Source organism: Coregonus clupeaformis, chromosome 30 (genome assembly GCF_020615455.1).
Source record: "Coregonus clupeaformis isolate EN_2021a chromosome 30, ASM2061545v1, whole genome shotgun sequence".
Classification (NCBI taxonomy): Eukaryota; Metazoa; Chordata; class Actinopteri; order Salmoniformes; family Salmonidae; genus Coregonus; species Coregonus clupeaformis.
This window is the reverse complement of record NC_059221.1, coordinates 10,709,093-10,721,391: the sequence shown is the minus strand read 5'-3', so window position 1 is coordinate 10,721,391 and position 12,299 is coordinate 10,709,093. Positions and strand designations below refer to the sequence as shown.

Genomic DNA, 12,299 nt, shown 5'->3' with positions numbered 1-12,299 from the left:
AAATAAGCCAGGCTAATTGGCCACTGTTCTGCTCTGTTCTGACTGCACAACGCTGAAGGCTGCATAGTCTCCCTATCATCCGAAGAATTTCTTTCCACTTTCTCCACTACAGGGCAGACCATGGTAATGTGTCTGGTGCCGTATACAGTAGTCATTATATCCAGGTTATTGCTATTTGTAGGTACATACATACATACATTGAACTGACTATACATTGTATAATACAAAGACGTGACTGTATAGTGAGTCATGACGGTCAGTTTGTTGCTGTGTACATGGGGCAATGACTCCTTACCACAAAACATTTCTCTTAGAACTAGAGGAAGAGAAAGAGGTATTGCCATCTGAGGATTTGGATCTGTTCAGAGTTCAGCAATACTATTGGGACAGCATAAGAGACTAGCTCCGGCTAGAATGGTCAGGACGAACCCATTTTAAACAACAGAGGGAACAGGGAGGATGAGGAAACCATTTAGACACGGTATAAAAATGGCTCATGTTGGTTGGTTCACAGGGGATTTTTCCATTGTTGATCTCTCACAATCTCGTCTTGCTGATTTTTTTCGATTCTGTTTATTTACCACTGTTTATTTCTGTCCAGCATTGCTCTTGGAATACTTGTTGCACTTGGAGGAGGCAGGGGGGAGGAGGAGAGGAGGGGGGTTGTTGTGGTCGCTGTTGACTCTGGCTCTATGACTGGGAGTCCCACACAGTAATTACAGATACCAAAGGGACACATGTGACCTCTGTCCTATCTGTTCTGTTCTGTACCCACCCTCAGCTGTTTGGACAAAGAGAGAGAGATGGAGAGAGAGGGGGAAGGAGATAAAGAGAGATGAGAAAAGAGGGGGAAAATGAAGGAGAAAGTAAAGAGAGGGAGAAAGAGAGCGAGGAAGAGCGAACGAGAAAGGGAAGAAAAGAGGGAAAGAGAGAGAGATGGGAAGAGATAGAGAGGGAGACAAATATAATGGACAGAGTTTAAGCCAGATGGATAAAGAGATCATTCCCTACAGCAGTTGATCCCAGTCCTGGCTTTCGAGGCCCCCAACGTTAGCTAGTTTTCTCGCATGATTCACTTTCAGGGACTCTCAGAGACAGCACACCTTGCAGTGATTAAGGGGCATTTGGTCTGCTTCAGACTGCTCATGCCAGCTTAGTAAAAATGATTGACTGGGGGTTGGGGATGGGGTGTTTGAATAATGAAACCTAGCTCAGAGATATACAGTCAGGTACCTCCACTGGGACTTGGACCTTTGACCTTAGTCACACCCCACTATCTTCTATACCAGGAAGGTCTATGAGAATGGACAGCTGCCTGAGGGACACTAACCAGCCACATGCCTGTTGGGCACTATGTCATCACCAGCCGTCTGGAGAGACCCTTTTGTAATGAACGCACAAGGCCATCTGGCATCAGCTTTCAGTTCTGATTGGCTTCCCTTTCATCACTGCCCTCTGATTGGCTGTCCCACGGGGAAAACAGTTGGCTAATAAGCATCAAATATAATTGTCTTGGACAAATGCTATGTGAAGACAACAATTGGTTCCAGTAAGACTAAGGACAAATACACTGAGTGTACAAAACATTAAGAACACCTGCTCTTTCCATGACAGACTGGACAGGTGAGTCCAGGTGAAAGCTATGATCCCTTATTGATGTCACTTGAGACATGGATTGTGTATGTGTGCCATTCAGAGGGTGAATGGGCAAGACAAAAAATGTAAGTCCCTTTGAACAGGGTATGGTAGTAGGTGCCAGGCGTACCGGTTTGAGTGTGTCAAGAACTGCAACACTGCTGTTTTTCACACTAAACAGTTTCCCATGTGTATGAAGAATGGTCCACCACCCAAAGGACATCCAGCAAACTTGACACAACTGTGGGAAGCATTGGAGTCAACATGGGCCAGCATCCCTGTGGAACGCTTTCGACACCTTGTAGACTCCATGTCCCGACGAATTGAGGCTGTTCTGAGGTATTCCTAATGTTTTGTACACTCAGTGTATAATCATATTCACGAATGTGCATACCATGTCAGTGAAGTCATAGAAATGTACTAATGCCATTTCTGTGTGTGATTTTCTCCTATGCTAATTGAAAGCTGAGAGAACCAGATGGTTGGGGCTGGCGACTAGACAACCAGAATCTGGTTGTGAAAATCCTGCCATGTGGGTTTCAATGACCACTCTATTAGACCGCAGTCTGTTTTGATATGTCATGAGGTTCTGTGACTCAATGTGGAACAGGGTTACCACAGACTTATGGTGGATACAAAGTGTGCAAATCCAGTGAAGTTTCTATGGTTACACATACAGCCTTAGTATGCTCATTGTCAGTTTTCGAGCTTGTTTAGTGATAGGCTTGATGGAATAAAAGAGACCCTTGAGAGACTCAACTCTTGAACAAAACATGAATCAGACTTGACAGAGAAATGCTGAATGAATTACCATTGGGGTGGGGCAGAATCAGAGTTGATGAAGTGAAATTGGCCCCAGTTCTGCTCACTAATGATATTGTTTACATGATGTTCACATCCACATTACTCCTCCCTGTCTCCTCCCCTGTTCTCCAGTCTATTTCCCCTGCACTCCACTTACAGAGACACCTTTTGGTGTCAGTGGACATGAAGCAGACCCCTTTGTTCTGTTATGCACCCTAGGATCTCCCCTATACCCACACACTCACTCATACATTTAACATACCAGTAATGCTACCTCATCATCAGTTAGCTCTCCCATAGCTAGTCTTGCATAGCACTGAAGAGATGCATTCACAGTGAGTGCATTAGCCGTGGTCCCTGGCTTTAAAGGATCAAAGACATTGGTTGGACCAGTGGCCCATCTAGAAGAGGCAGAGAGGGGTTAGAACCATGAGCCTTACCAGCGGGGCCTGTTTGGAGAGTGATAGAGTGGGGGAGGCGGGAGAGGTACACGGAGGGAGAGTGGGAGTGAGGGAGAGGGGAGGGGGAGAGCACTTGCAGGAAGCGCGTGCGTAAGTGTTGGCCCAGGAGATGGAATCTGGTGTGTTTGTTCTGGTGTAATGCTCCCCTGCTGCAGGCCCCATCGCTCACTCTGAGAGGGGAGGGCAGCAGGCCGAGAGAGAGAGAGAGGGAATGCTGCTGGAGAGAGGGAAAGTTTGACAGGGAGAGAGAGGGGGAAAGAGAGGGGGGAGGGAGAACGCTGGATAGAGGGATTATTGGAGAAAGACAGGGAAAGAAAATGTCAAAAAGGGAGAGGGAGTCAGTTTGGAAGAGAACAAGGGAAAGAGCGGGACAGAATTGGTTAGAGGCAGAGGAGAGGAACAGTTGGAAAGAAAGACAGTGTGCTGTCTGGTTCACCTTCTGGCCATCAATCAATCAAATGTATTTATAAAGCCCTTTTTACATCAGCAGATGTCACAAAGTGCTATACAGAAACCGAGCCTAAAACCCCAAACAGCAAGCAGTGCAATGCCATGTTGTTCTTGTGTTAGCAGCAGTACCCTGCTACATCCTTTTAGACATGTTCTTGTTCTTGTTTTCATAGTTATGTGGTCTCAGTTTCACAAGCCCAACTCGCAGTCAGGACACAGGATAAGATCTGCTATGATTCTTAAAGAAAAAAAGTATTATCGTCATGGAGACAAATCATTGCTTGACAGAATAAAGCAGTGGTGGTCGTGTGTCTCGTTACAGCACATTGTCTGTTGACACCTCCACTGTGCTTAGCCTACAGACACCTACTGTATGAGGATAAGAGGTTTGAAGCCCACACACTTTCTTAGACATGCACACAAGCACACTAGCTATATCCGGCACACACACACACACTCAAACACAAACATACTCCTACCCAAGGGGTCTGTAACTTCCCTCTGTACACGATGAGATATACAAGCCCTTGCCCTTTCCTGTGGCCAAACAAACAGGCGTGCCAGGGTTGGGGAGTGGAAATGCTGGGACATACTCTGGCCTGCAGTGTGCTCGGCCATTACGTAAGCATGACTGTGGTCCTCAACCCTGCCTCAGCTCTACTACCGCTGCTACATCGCTTCCTTCCACTTGCTCTGGATCAGAAGTCTGGGTTCACAATCTGGAGACCATTGCGCATGGGAAATTACATTGTGTGGGTGTGTGCATGCCTGCCTGAGTGTGTGCAAGACAGCAAAGGCTGTAGTGTTGTCAAAGTAAATGTTTCTAATACATGCTTTTAACCAGGTTATTAGTTGTACTTTGTAGCCCTTTGTCTGTTTTATATGAATCAGTGTGCGCATGACCACATTGGTGCACTTGGGATTATGTGCACATGCTCCCAGGCTACCAACTGTGCCACTGTGACACACCAAAGTGGAGTGTATTAGCAAGATAAATGATGCAACCTCTGGCTTTTCTCAGACCGTCCCACCAAGCGCCCCAGAGAATGTTGGGGCTTGCATACCATACTTCCCTGGTCCTGGTATTTCTACTGTAATCTACATTCATGTGGATCATGTCTTCATGGGATGACAGGGCTCTCTTATCTGGCTTAGATGTGTGTTTCTCTCTTTCTTTATCTCTCCGTCTGTCTGAGGGAGCATTTCCTCTGACCATCTTCCCCGGCCTCGCCAGCCCCACCACTCCCTTCCCTCTTTCCTGGAGAAAAAAAACAACAACAAAAAACAGACGCGGAAAGCGAGACGAAGCAGATAGCCTCAGAACGCAATGTGTATGTTTGACTGTCTGTTTTGATTCGATCATGTTTCTCGTTGGAAAAATGGTCTGTTGTTCTGTTTCAGGTGACCACAGCATGCATCCCAGCTCCCCCGTCTGATCTGGTAAATTGACCCCTCTTTCTCGCTCTCTTTAAATAGTCCTTCATTCCTTCACTTTATGATATAAACAACAAGCTGTAACCATCCCTAAATCTGCAGTGCTGTTGGAAAATGGCAGATGCCCCTCTTTTCCTTGGCTAGTAGAGTGGGCTTGGTTTGTTCTTGGATGAGAGTGTTGTCTAGAAGTCAGGTTGCTACAAGAAGTAGTATAGGTGGGCCTTCAGGAAGGAAGCCTGTTTGTTGAATTACCGTATGTCTCCCCTTGTTGCCCACAGCAGCGCAGAGGGACAGCTCCATCCAGACACATCCAACACCTGGTAAGAGGACTTTTCCAGACACACTTTTCTCACTTCCCCTCCACTGTTCTTCTCATCAGTGTCAGAAATGGTGCTAATTTAATTTATCTCTGTCTTCAGGGCTCCACAAAGTCTCTGACTTACACCAAACAGAGGACCACCCTCCCCAGGTAACACAGCTCTCTATGATAACCTAATTCAATTCATTATTTCACATATCCGCTCTCTCTCTCTGGAGGAGGAGGAGGAGGAGGAGGAAGAGGAGGAGGAGGAAGGAAAGGTACTGGATGATTAAGAGGAGGATTTCACACTGAATCCTATCTCCTCCTCTTCATTCTCTTCTCTTTCCCAGTCTCTCCCTTTTTCTGTTTTCACTCCTCCTTCATTCCCTCTCTTTATCTCTGTCATTCTACAGCTCCTCTCATTATCCAACTGCACTTCCTCCTAGATTGGGAAACGCTGAGTTAATTTAAGGGAGGCTGAAAATGAAAGGTTTCAGTGTTGTTGTTTTAGAGCTCAAAGCAGTAACATAACATCAATCTGTAGACCACTGCATAAACCCTTGCGTTCTCCCTCTGGTCAGGAGTTTCAGTGTGGACCGTGTGATGGAAAGAGTCATGGAGGGCCACTATGACTTTGACCTGACATATATCACAGAGAGGATCATCTCCGTGTTCTTCCCCCCTCTGCTGGACGAGCAGCGCTACCGTCTCAACCTCAAGGAGGTGACCGCCATGCTCAAGTCCAAGCACCAGGACAAGTTTCTGGTGAGTACAGTATATCCTGCTACTGTAGACATGGGCTAGGTTCAAATATCTACACTACTATAATACCACTCCAAATGAAGGAATGCATTGGGCATGCATTCTAAGTGGTGTGCTGGTATGGATTTTGGAACGTAGCCATACACTCAGTGATGCTATCATATGTGTTTTCATAGCAACCCAGAAAAGCAACCCAGAAAAAGGTTAAAAATAGCCTACATTAACATATGTAGCCTGAGAAACAAGGTTCATGAAATCGCTAACTAACTAACATCAGATAACATTCATATACTGGCTATCTCGGAAACTAACTTAGATAATTCCTTTGATGATACAGTGGTAGCAAAACATGGTTATAACATCTATAAAAGAGACAGGAATGCCAATGGGGGAGGTGTTGCTTTGTATATTCAGAATCATATTCCTGTAAAGCAGTGGTCAGCAACCTCTTCTGAGCCTAGATCACTTTCTGAATCAAAATGGAGGCCGAGATCTAGCGCTCAGAATTTTTTTTTTTAAACATGACTTAAAAGATGTAAGCCTATGCAACATTAACCTATTAAAAACAGTAGCAAGGAGGTGTGTGCAGTAGGCTATAGGCTCAATACATTATCACTGCATATGTTGTTCTTCTCATACCATTTTTAAATGATCTATGATCAGAATGGTAATATATCATTTGTTGTATTACTTGTGAGGCATACATTTAAATAATTTGCAGTTATTTTATTTTACTGGACTGATGGTGCTGCATCTGATGGTCAGTCAGCGGAGGGAGGGAGAGTTTAGTTTGGTTCATTAGCATCCCCAGTAGCTACTGCACAACATAAAACGTACAAATAAATGACATGACAAAATACAGAACAGGTATAGACAAGGACATTCAATTCAAAATAAAAATAATAGTTATATATTGGAAAGACATCAAGAGACAACAAAGTACTATTTACACACTATTCATATACACATATTCATATCCTTATATACAGTACAGTTAAATTTGATCTTTAGAAAGAGGAGAGGCGCTGTGATACGATATTCTTTATTCTGTTTTTTAAAGCTAAACTTGCTTTTTGCCTGAGTGGCTGAGCAGTCCATGATGGCATGGCTCTATACATAACTGAATTACGCATTAAATCTGTTTTTGGTTTGGGTACAGTGAAGAAACCCATAGTGGCATGTCTGGTGGAGTATGTATGTCTGTTTGAAGTGTATGCAAATAGATTATAGTGGTTAGGCATTTTCAACAAATGTTTGTTAAAAAGACTAGAAGAGAAGTAATCAATTTCTCCTCAACCCTCAACCATGGAAGACTATCATGCATGTTGTTGATGTTAGTTCTGTATGTGCAGTATGTATGTGCAAGGCGTGCTGCTTTGTTTTGAGCCAGCTGCAGCTTTGCTAGGTCTTTCTTTGCTGCACCTGACCATATTACCGGACAGTAATCAAGATGGGACAAGATCAGAACAACTAGTACAGTCGATATTTGGGGACATACCTCTCCCCATCTTCACAACAACTTGGTCAATATGACTTGACCATGATAACTGACCATCCAATGTTACTCCTAGGAGTTCAGCTTCTTCAACTTGTTCAATGGTCGCACCCTTTCTCCAGTTGAGGTTTAGAGAATGCTTTGAACCAAATACAATACTTTTGATTTTAGATGTATTTCAGACCAGTTAATTGTTAATTACCCATTCTGGCACTGACTGTAACTCCTTGCTAAGAGTCTCAGTGAGCTCACTGTCTGTAGGTGCTGATGTGTAGAGTGTGCACATATTCATTTTAGCTGCTTGTAAGACAAGTGGCAAATCATTTGTAAAAATAGAGAAGAGTAACGGCCCAAGGCAACTGCCCTGAGGGATACCGCACTGTACATATCTGATGTTAGAGAAGCTTCCATTGAAGAACACTCTTGGATAAGTAACTCCCCAACCATGTGATGGCAGGTGATGTAAAGGCATAACAAGTGAGTTTTTTCAATAACAAATTATGATCAATAACATCAAAGGCTGCACTGAAATCTAACAATACAGCTCCAACTATCATCTTATTATCCATTTATTTTAGCCAATCATCTGTCATCTGAGTCAGTGCAGTACAAATTGAATGCCCTTCCTTATATGCATGCTGAAAGTCAGTAGTTAACTTGTTCTTTGAAAAATAGCATTGTATTTGTTCAAACACAATGTTCTCCATCAGTTTACTAACAACAGGCAGCAAACTGATTGGTAATCTGTTAGAGCCAGCAAAGGGTGCTTTTCTATTTTTAGGTAGTGGAATTACTTTAGCTTCCTTCCTTGCCTGTGGACACACACACTCCTTTAGGCTTTGGCTAAATACATGGCAAATAGGGGTGGCAATACAGTCTACTACCATTCTCAATAGTTTCCCATCTAGGTTGGCTATACCTGGTGGTAAGTATTTTCTATTGCTTTTATGTCATTTATCTTGTTTAGGTAATATCATTTATTTCTAAAAAAAAAATTACGTTTAGTCACAAAATGTATCAATTGACAGTATGTCAACCAATCAGCTTATCAGCCTGACTTGTTTGCCACCTTTTTTGCATCATTTCTTTGAACCATACAATTTTTCAATTCATCGTCGATCCTGGGGGCTCCAACAGTTAGTTTCTTAACAGGTGCATGTTTGTCAACAATTTGCAACAATAATTTTACAAAAACTCCAAGTGCTGCATCTGGATTCTCCTCCTTATACACATCAGACCAACATCTTTGACAAAAAAACATTTTGTATGATCTCTTACAAATAACTTTAGGCCCTGCCTTTGGTACTTTGGCTTTCCTTGTTATTGCCACAATGTTATGGTCACTATAGCCAATGGGAACTGATATTGCTTTGGAGCAAATTACTGCAGCATTAGTGAATATATGATCAATACAAGTGGATGTCACAGATCCAACACTAGTTGGTTGAGCGATAACATGGGTCATGTTACAGGCATTAGTCAGAGTAAGAAGCTTCCTCTTGAGAGGACAACTAGATGATAACCACTCAATGTTCAGGTCACAAGAAAATACATTTCTCTCTTAGCATCAGAGACCTTATCTAACATAACACACATATTATCCTAGAGAGAGAGAGAGGGAGAGAGAGAGAGACTCATGTACCAATTCATGTTGTTACTCGTATGACCAAAGAACGTGAAATACTCCTCGATATTAGAAAGAAACAAGCCGTTAATAACAACGCAAGTCTATCGATACATGAACTCACTCATAAAAACAGCAGCTCTTTGCTGTATTTTTTGACAGTCTCTCTCTAGTCATGGTTAACACTTCGACTACCCGGCGTGCAGGGCAGCTGAATCAACTGCACCTACCGCCAACAGCGCAAAACTAATAAAAAAATAGGAATGCAAGTCTTTATCGTTGGGCTTTTTACAGAAATATTTGCAGATCGACTGGTTGGTGAGAGGATAGAGAGGATCTCATGTCAAATGCTGTTGAAGTAATATGGCTACAGATTCACCTGCCTCACCTAAAGCCTGTCCTTGTGGGAAGTTCCTATAGAGTACCTAGTGCTAACAGTCAGTATTTGGATTATATGTGTGAAATGTTTGATTGTGTATGTGATATCAACAGAGAGGTATATTTTCTGGGTGACCTAAATATTGACTGGTTTTCATGAAGCTGTCCACTCAACAAGAAGCTTCAAACTGTAACCAGGGCCTGCAATCTGGTTCAGTTTATCAGTCAACCTACCAGGGTATTTACAAACAGCACAGGAATGAAATCATCCACGTGTATTGATCGTATCTTTACTAATGCTGTAGCCTCTTCACTCCGGGAGACCTGTATCGTTACACATTGATCTCCCGTCGCTGAAGGCGAAATCCCGTACCCGAAAATATATTTACAAGCCTTCTGGTTAATTATTTACGATAAACCTTTCCCGTCACCGAAAGCAAATCTATAATCCGGAATGCCTTACCAGTTGTTTCGGACTATACAATGTGTGAAAATAAGCGTTTAAATAAAACTTTTCCAGAGTTAGCCGAATTCACACCATATCTCCCTAAAGGTGCGCTGCCATCTTGGATCACGCGGTAGCATTACGGAGTATGGGGACTAGGGAGTAAGCTTTGGGATAAATAAAAAATAGTGTTTATTTTTACACCTTGTATAGCCCGAAACGACTGGTAAATCATTCCGGATTATAGATTTGCCTTCGGTGCCGGGAAAAGTTTATCGGAAATAGGTAAACCAGAGGGCTGGTAAATATGTTTTCGGGGTACGGGATGTTGCCTTCAGTGACGGGAGATATGTGTAGTGTACAGTTCTCTCGGAGTGAAGAGGCTACTAATGCTGCAGAAATCTGCTTTAAAGCAGTATCCACACGCATCGGATGTAGTGATCATAATATAGTGGCCATATCTAGAAAAAGGTTCCAAAGGCTGGGCCTAAAATAGTGTATAAGAGATCATACAAGAGGTTTGCTAGTGATTCCTATGTTGAAGATTTAAAAAATATTTGCTGGTCTGTTGTGAGTAATGAGGAGCAACCAGACACCGCACTTGACATATTTATGAAATTGCTTCTTCCAGTTACTGATAAGCATGCACCCATTAAGAAACTGACTGTTCAAACTGCTAAATCCCTGTGGATTGGTGAGGTATTCAGAAACTGTATGGTTGAGAGCGACGAGGCAAAATGAAATGCAAAAATGTCTGGCTGCACAGCCGAATGTTAGGCCTACTGCTGCTAGGTAGCTCTCTCTCTGCTCTCTCCCTCCCCTCTGTCTGTCCTTGATTGCAGGAGTGAAGTCTGGTGTGCGGGAGTCAGGGTTCCAGCTGCAGCTCATTCACCATAATCACCTCAGCCTTTAAGACCCGGTCAAACTTACCACTCATCGTCAGATCATAGTCAAGACGACCATATATTTGGAACCTGACTCCTGCCTCCGTTTCACTCCTGCCACCACCATCCTGCTCTCCACTACCGGACCTCTCTTTTGGACTCACCACGGACACTAGGACATTACGGTACCACACCTGCCCTGACCTGGATCTGTTACCCTCCCTGTAACCTGGACTTGCTCTTCCCCTATTGTTGGAAACCTGGACTATTGAACATTTTAAATAAACCTGTTAAACCTTCTCTGGCTTGGTGTACTTGTCTGCATTTGGGTTCTAATACTGGTAAATCATAACAGTATGATCTGACCATCATGAACCCAGCAGACAGTAGCTCGGATACCACCCCAGAGTGCACTCAAATTTGGACTGCCATAGCCAATCAGGGCATTTTACTTGGCCAACATGATACCCTGTTTAAGACGATTGCTGAGGACAGTCAGGTGCTGCTTAATCAGGTTCAATTACTCACCAATCAAGTGTCTGCCCTTACTACCCCTTCAGCCCAGATCAGAGAGCCTTTTGTTCCTGCTCCAGAGCGCTATGACGGGAACATGGGAACCTGTGGCGATTTTTTTGACTCAATGCTCGTTAGTGTTTGAACAACAGCCCCTCACCTACGCCTCAGAAAGAGCCCGTATTGCCTACCTTATCAACTCTACTAGCGGTTCCGCTCGTGCCTGGGGATCCGCGGTCTGGGAGAGTCAGTCGGACATTTGCAACGCTTACGTTGCCTTCACCACGGAGATGAGGAAGGTTTTGACCACCCCGTACGAGGCAAGGAGGCTGCGAAACGGTTGTTTTCTCTTCGGCAGGGGGCTCGCAGTGTGGCGGAGATGGCAGTGGAGTTTCGGACTTTAGCAGCAGTGAGTGGTTGGAATGACGAGGCATTACAAGGAGTGTTCATCAATGCTTTGTCTGAGACTTTAAAGGATGAATTGGTGTCATATGATGAATCGCCTACGCTGGATAATCTTATTTCACTCACCATCAGGTTGGATAATCGGATTCGGGAGCGCCGCCGGGAGAGGAGTGTTAGTTCCAAGCAACCTGTCTGTCATCAACAAACTCCTCCCCGCATTTTCCCTACGGAGAAAGCCGTGTCTTCCCGAGTCGATACGAGGAGCACTGAACCCGAAGCCATGGAGGTGGGTCGTGCACGGTTGTCCTCAGAGGAGCGTGCACGTCGCATTCAGGCTCGGGTCTGCCTGTATTGTGGAGAAGCTGGTCATTTCGTTCCTTCCTGCCCAGTTCGTCCGGGAAAAGGGCCGGCTCATCATTAATGGGAGAAGTTTTGGTGAGCCGAGCAGCGGATTCTTCCTCTTCTCCCCGCATTCTGCTCCAGGCATCCCTCCAGTGGCAGTTCCAGAATCTCTCTGTTAGTGCGCTGATTGACTCTGGTGCAGATTAAAGCTTTTTGGATAGAGAGTGGGCTCAACAAATGGATTTGGAGACTGTTCCTATGGACTGTCCGCTGCAGGCTAAGGGTCTGAATGGACAATTGTTGACCCATATTACCCATCAGACTGTTCCTGTTTGTCTTAGAGTGTCGGGAAATCATCAGGAGAAC

At 44.1% G+C, this 12,299-nt stretch overlaps 1 protein-coding gene across 3 annotated transcripts in view; it reads left to right on the top strand.

Moving 5' to 3' along the window:
- LOC121546505 (tensin-2-like) overlaps positions 1–12,299 on the top strand; it is a 53,684-nt gene that overhangs the window by 16,939 nt on the left and 24,446 nt on the right. For all 3 annotated transcript variants that reach the window (XM_045209421.1, XM_045209420.1, XM_045209422.1), the window contains exons 4-7: positions 4,752–4,790; positions 5,063–5,104; positions 5,204–5,253; positions 5,667–5,850. In XM_045209421.1, coding sequence (XP_045065356.1) covers positions 4,752–4,790; positions 5,063–5,104; positions 5,204–5,253; positions 5,667–5,850 — 315 coding nt within the window. The remainder of the gene's footprint in view (positions 1–4,751; positions 4,791–5,062; positions 5,105–5,203; positions 5,254–5,666; positions 5,851–12,299) is intronic.